The sequence below is a fragment of the Panthera pardus genome, unplaced genomic scaffold, assembly GCF_024362965.1.
Source record: "Panthera pardus isolate Hobbes unplaced genomic scaffold, ASM2436296v1 HiC_scaffold_16, whole genome shotgun sequence".
Lineage (NCBI taxonomy): Eukaryota > Metazoa > Chordata > Mammalia > Carnivora > Felidae > Panthera > Panthera pardus.
Genome location: NW_026526721.1, coordinates 8,944,888 through 8,950,887, shown reverse-complemented (window position 1 = coordinate 8,950,887; position 6,000 = coordinate 8,944,888). Strand labels below are relative to the sequence as shown.

Here is a 6,000-nt window from a genome sequence, read left to right as displayed (position 1 = left end):
TGGGCTTAAGCTGGAGTGACTGTTCTTGGTGAATATCCCTCAAGCATCATTTCCATGAATATCAGCCCGGCCCTCCTCTGATTCTCCCATTGTATGTGGGTTGTGGCCACTCTCTGAGGGTCCCCATTGCTTGGCGATATGGAGTCCTGACAGTAGGTTGTGGTTACAAGACCTTAGCAGACAGAACAGACTGGAAACAGAAACAAATACTGTCCATTTCATTAACAACCACATCCAAGAGGTTTATTCCTGTATCGCAAACAAACCCCACTGACCAAACTCCCAAGTCGCTTTTCATTCAGCTGTTAATTAAATCACCCACATAAATACATATAATAAATACAAAAACAGAAAGGATTTTTTTTTTTAAGTCTTTGGTATACAGAGCTTTTCTCCCCTCTCCTATTTTCCCTTCCTTCCCTGTGTTCTCAGCCCACTCCCTCATACTCATATTAATTCCTCTGGACAAAAAAGTAGCCCGGAAGTAAACTCTGTGCCGGGACCCTGCATCGGAGCCAGTCTGGGTCCTGGTGCCGCTGTGGACTCGGGGAGGGACGGGCCCCGGGGACTCACACATAGTCGTTCAGTCTGTACCCGCTGAGCGAGGCCGAGGTGGCCGAGGGGGCCCGGTTGTCCTTGAAGGCGGCGGGGGGCCGGTAGGCGGGTGCGGTGGCCGTCGCGGCCCTGGGCTGGGCCTGGTAGGGCCTGGAGGGCCCCTCGTCCTGGCAGGACAGGCAGAGCAGCGTGCCGCCGATGAGCGACAGGGACGAGGAGATGAAGCCGAGGTACAGGGCCTGCCCGATCTCGAACTTCATGCCGCTGGGCAGCAGCGGGTTGTAGAAGTTCTGCACCACGTCGTTGGTGGTCCAGGACACCGCCACCAGGCAGAGCAGGCCGGCCAGGATGAAGAGCGCGCCGCCCAGCACGGCGAACGTGGTCTTGGCGGGCGTGCCCTTGGCGCAGCGCGTGCACTTCATGCCCACCACGGCGCAGGCGCAGGCCACGCCCGAGAGCAGGCAGGAGATGACCATGAGCGCGCGCGCCGCCTGCAGGTCGCGGGGCAGCGCCAGCAGCGAGCGGTAGATCTGGCACTGGTAGATGCCCGTGCTGTGCCACACGCACTCCATCCACAGCCCCTTCAGGTAGGACACGGCCGTCAGGATGTTGGTGCCCACGTGCGCCGTGCGGCGCCAGTGCGGCAGGATGGTGGTGATCAGCGTGCCCACCAGGCCCAGGAAGCTGAGCAGGAAGCCCAGCAGCTGCACGGCGGTGCTGGCCATGGCCCGGGTGGCCGGCTGCCGGGCTCGCTCAGGCGCCCGCCGGAGTCCTAATGAGGCCGGGAGGCGGGGCAGGGAGAGAAGGGAAATGGGTTAAAGATTATCTTGCTGCGTTTATTTCTGCCCCCGAAACTGAGTTCTCCGTGGGCAGTTGCTATGACAGTTAACGTATTTTTAAAAACAGTTTCCGACACTTCATTGGGTGCAAGGATAAGCTGCCTGTCCAAGACATTTCCCCTGCAAGGCCAGAAGGGGAAGGGATGACAGCAGAAATCTGGCCCGCCTGCCCTTCCCCAGCGCCCCCCTCCCCGCCCCGCAAGGGCAATCCAGAGCCCCAGTTTCTGATCTATCAGCACTTAGCAAGCCGGCGTGGAAAGTTCTACCTTCTGCCTACCCTTAAACACTTCGGCTGCGTTTGAATCTCATTTCGTGCTGCTTGGTCCGTAATCACTTCCATTGTTAAACCCACACGTGGACTGACAAGAGCTAAGGTGTGTGCTACCTGTGCCTGAGAAATTAGCCCCAGACTGCCTGTCAGGATGAAACGTCTCCCGAAAGGGGGTGACTTCCCTGGGCTCTCAGAGAGGGAAAGGTTTAATACCCACAGGCAGGTCTGACGCTTTCTTCCAGAACCCCAGAGCTGGATGTGAACTTCGAGATTGCGCACTGATGTCAGGGGCCAGGGAGTGACCAAGGTCACAGCTCCTTAGGTGCCGGGGCCAGGACCACAAACCAGGGCACCTCCCCTCACACCTGTCTGCGGAGCGGTGTGCTTGTCGCTACCTGACTTGCAGAGAGACGGGAACGCGGAGCCATTTCAGAGGTTTCAGAAATTCTAACCATGGCCAAACCCAGAACGCTTCTTGGGGGCAAGGACCCGGTATGTATGTAGTGCCAGACGAATAGGGGACACTCAGGAAGAGTTGGAAGGGAGGAAGGAGAGAGGCAGGGAGGCAGGGGAAAGGACGCGACGAGGAGAGGAAGGGAGGAGGGAAGGCGGGCAGGTGAGCAGAAAACCCTGGTGAACACCACGGGTCCTCTCTCCTGCCCGGGCCAGGGTACCAATCCACCCTGTCACCCCCACCCGCTGAGTGACTCGGGGTGTCTGTCTGGGCTCAGCTTCTTTCTCTAACATGAGGGAGCTGGACTCCATGGCCCCAGAGTGTTTCCTGGTTCTGGAAGCTTCTCTGCTGAAGACAAGTCACTTCAGCATCCCAAACCAAGGAAGAACTCAGTGGGCAAAACCTACTTCCTTCCTCTCAGTTAAGCGCAGGAAGGCTGCAGGGAGCGAAATGTGGGCTGGGGGGCATCTCCCAGGCAGCACAGAGGCTCACTGAGACTGTCTTTAACCCTGGGTCCCCTTGTGGAGAAACCCCCTACTAAATTACAGCGCAGGATTTGGTTAGTGACACAAGTGACATTGCCACGGGCGGCCCGTACCGTCATCTTGCGGGATTTAGAACTACTGGGCTTCGATGTCTCAGCATTGCAGCGGGTATTTCTTAGTTCCATGCTGCTTAACAGACAAACAAAACTAGGGGACAACAAAACAGTGTGGTGCCCAGCAGGACACGCAGTGGTCAATGTTAGGGTTTTCACAGGCGTTTTAAATGATGCTTTCTTCAGGACGCGGTGGTCTCCACACGCACTTCGCCCTGACAGGCCACCTGCGCCTTGTCATGATGCTGGCTTTCTTTAGACTCTGCTCCAAGGCTTCTTCCCTCCACTTAGCGAGCACCCACTCTGTGCAGGGGCTGGGCTCGGGGTGGGGGGCGCCCGACAATCTCTGCTGTCCAGAGCAGGGCGGGGCCGGCTGTCTTGCAGCCACTGCGGGGGAGGAGATGGCACCCGCGTAGGGGGTCACTCTGATGGATGAGGCAGGGCTGCTGCAGTGAGCCCCCCGCCCCATGTGCTGAGTGCCCCAACAGAGCTACCACCAAAAGTGCCCATTTCTGGGCCTGAGGGATGCCGGGCACTTCGCAGAGCACTGACATAACGACATAAAATTTGTCCCCGTAGTAACCCGGTCATGCAGCGACTGTTCATCCTGTTTTACACATGGGGGAACCGGGTGCAGGGGGTGAAGTTCTCTGCCTGGCCTGGCTGGTCTTTTCCCTGGTTTAATTCCTCCTTCAAATGCTACGCTTCGCAAGTCAATAGGACGGACGTTGGCATGAAGACTGAGGAGTGGTGTCATCAGTGTATTTTGGAGAGTCAACACTTGTCCCACTTGTGCCCAGAGAACATTAGTCTTGATCCTTTTGCAGTGGTTCAGGTGGCCAGGGTGACCCAACGGTTCTGGTTTGCTGGAGACTGAGAGGTTGCCCAGGGCAGGGGACTCGCAGTGTGAAACTGGGACAGTCCCAGGCCAGCCTGGACAGTCGGTTCCTACACGTAGCCTGGAGGCTCCCAACTTCTCCAAGTGGCCTTTGAGATCCTTCCAGTCCTGCATGGAGGTTGTCCCCAGGCTGATGGCCGCTCAGGCTGTCCCTGGTCCTGGCCATTCTGAGGCTTCTCAAAGCTCTTGCTTGTCAAGGTCAATCATTAAGTACACTGATCCTCAAGAATGTGGCATAAAAGCTAAGCCTGCTTGACCCCGTTAGTCTAGGGAAGTGGACCAGAAGTTTATTGGAGGTCTAAATATTTATGGAGAGCTGTGACTGCTAATTTTAGAAACCATTAGGTTGCTATTTTTAAACTTGTACTAGAAGGATTTGCTAATTTAAGAAGTGAGTGTTAATGAGCCCCCAACTCCCAGACACCAGCTCCCCACCCTTCCCTGGAGTTACCAGCAGCTGCTACTGACATTAGGTCATAATTCAGCTTCCCAGCAACCACTTTTCTCCGTGGGGCCATTCAATGGAAAAACAATTTCAAATGAACGCATCTCCTCGGAAACCACCTAAAACCATCCCTGATGCTCCGGAAGGATGTTGCCCAAGCATGCCTCCCAAGAGGGGCAGTGCATACAGGACCCGCCGGCCGTGTAGAGTTGCAGCTGGCTTCACCTGCGGGCCACTTTTTCCTGCAGACGTGTGCGTGCTTGTGGAAGCGTGCGCTAGAGAGATGTGAGTCCAAGACAAACATGGTTCTAAGAATCAAGTTCCAAAAAAGACCTTGACCGCCTGGGTGGGTGAGGCTGAGCGTAAGGAGATAATGCATTCCAGGAATAAATGTTGTGTCTTGCATCTGGGTTTGCAAAGCCTCCAAAGCACACTCCTGGGTGGGCAATCCGTGGCTTAGGTGTGTGCTTGAGCAGGATGTGGGATGGTGTTTCCCAGCGAGTGTTTCTTGCCACGCTGTGTTTGCAGGATGTCTCCTGTGAGGATGTGAAGGTCAGGTGGGTCTGTCGAAAGCCGGTAACCACAGACCTTCTCACCGCCCTTACTATGCAGGTGTGCACTGTGAACTTCTAGAAAATGCCGCGCGGCATTTCCTAAACTTGCTTGACTAGAGACATCCTCTCCTGACTTTTCCAGGGAATGGCCTGAAGTCAAATCACTTCGGCAAGCAGGCTGAGAGGTTATAAGTCCCTTGAAAGTTTCATGGGGCAGTGATGAGCTAGAATTGCTAAACGAAAAACCAAAAACCAAAAAACCAATTTGGTTTTCGGGAAGGTGCATGAGCACAGACAGGAAGGCCAGCAGGATGTAGGGTTTGCCCTCAGCAGGGTCTCAGAAAGCCCCGGGGCTATAAAGTAACATGAAAATCCTCGAAGGCCAGCTGTGAAACACACCAGGGCACGCTCGGCCCCTCAAACTGGATCTGGTTTTATGAGCACCAGATCTGAAAGGTGAGGGGTTTTTTCCATATAAACTTTTATGGTGCTCCTTCCTCTGTTGTCTGTGAGCTACATTCCTTTTTTTTTTTTTTTTTAAAGGAAATAAATAATTAAAAAAAAAAAAAAAGGAGCAGGAACATGGCGTAGTCTCTCCATTACATTCAACCTCCCAGCCCGCCTGGAGTCTAGCTGCGTCAGCTTTGGAGCTTTGTCTCCTAATTAGGCGTCAACAGTGGGGGCCAGTGGGGACAGCCTGGCTGGGACAAGGGACAGACACAATGTTTGCCTAGCCCCTGCTCCTGCTTTTTTACTGTCCAGTGTCCCTGGGCACATCCATTCTTCATTTTTTCTGGTCTCCCGAAGACCTTTCTCCTGCTGGATAAGGTGTGAGCTCAGGCCTCCCTGCCCCCCAGGCTGCCTGGAGGGGTGCAGATGTGAGGCCAGTAGGACCTTTGAGTCACACGATGTCCCCATCCCGCAGAAGTCTCACCTTTGGCTACTTTAGCTCTCCTGTGGACACACGGGGCTCGTTGGCCCTTCCCCACCCACACTACTGAAGGGCATGTCAGACCCGGCGTGGGAGCGGTGCGGCCCGTGGGGAAGGAGGTTCATGAGCCAGGCGTGTGGGAATTTCTTTACCCAGAACCCCCTGGGCTCATGTCTTGGTGACGAGGTGGAAGATTCGGCCACTCAGCCTCTTTTTAGGTTTGGTCTGCCCTGCAGTGGGAGATATCAAGCCATCTGGGAACGGGCCATCACACACACCTCATCACACACATTACACTGTCCCCAAGGGCTCCTGACATGGGGTTGGATCCACTGTGGAGACAGCATACAACCTTGTTTCCTAGCACTTATCAAGAAAGAGGAAGAGCTGCCTTTAAATGAAAATGGTCCTTGGACCTTGAAAGAATGCAGAATTGTCTCAACCTTGATGTTCAG

At 54.8% G+C, this 6,000-nt stretch overlaps 1 protein-coding gene across 6 annotated transcripts in view; it reads right to left on the bottom strand.

Moving 5' to 3' along the window:
• Nucleotides 1-212: 212 nt before the first annotated feature.
• The window catches only part of CLDN14 (claudin 14), a 90,566-nt gene continuing 84,778 nt past the window's right edge, over nt 213-6,000 (bottom strand). For all 6 annotated transcript variants that reach the window (XM_019420305.2, XM_019420304.2, XM_019420302.2 and 3 more), the window contains one exon: nt 213-1,327. In XM_019420305.2, coding sequence (XP_019275850.1) covers nt 570-1,280 — 711 coding nt within the window. In that variant the 5' untranslated portion in view covers nt 1,281-1,327 and the 3' untranslated portion in view covers nt 213-569. The remainder of the gene's footprint in view (nt 1,328-6,000) is intronic.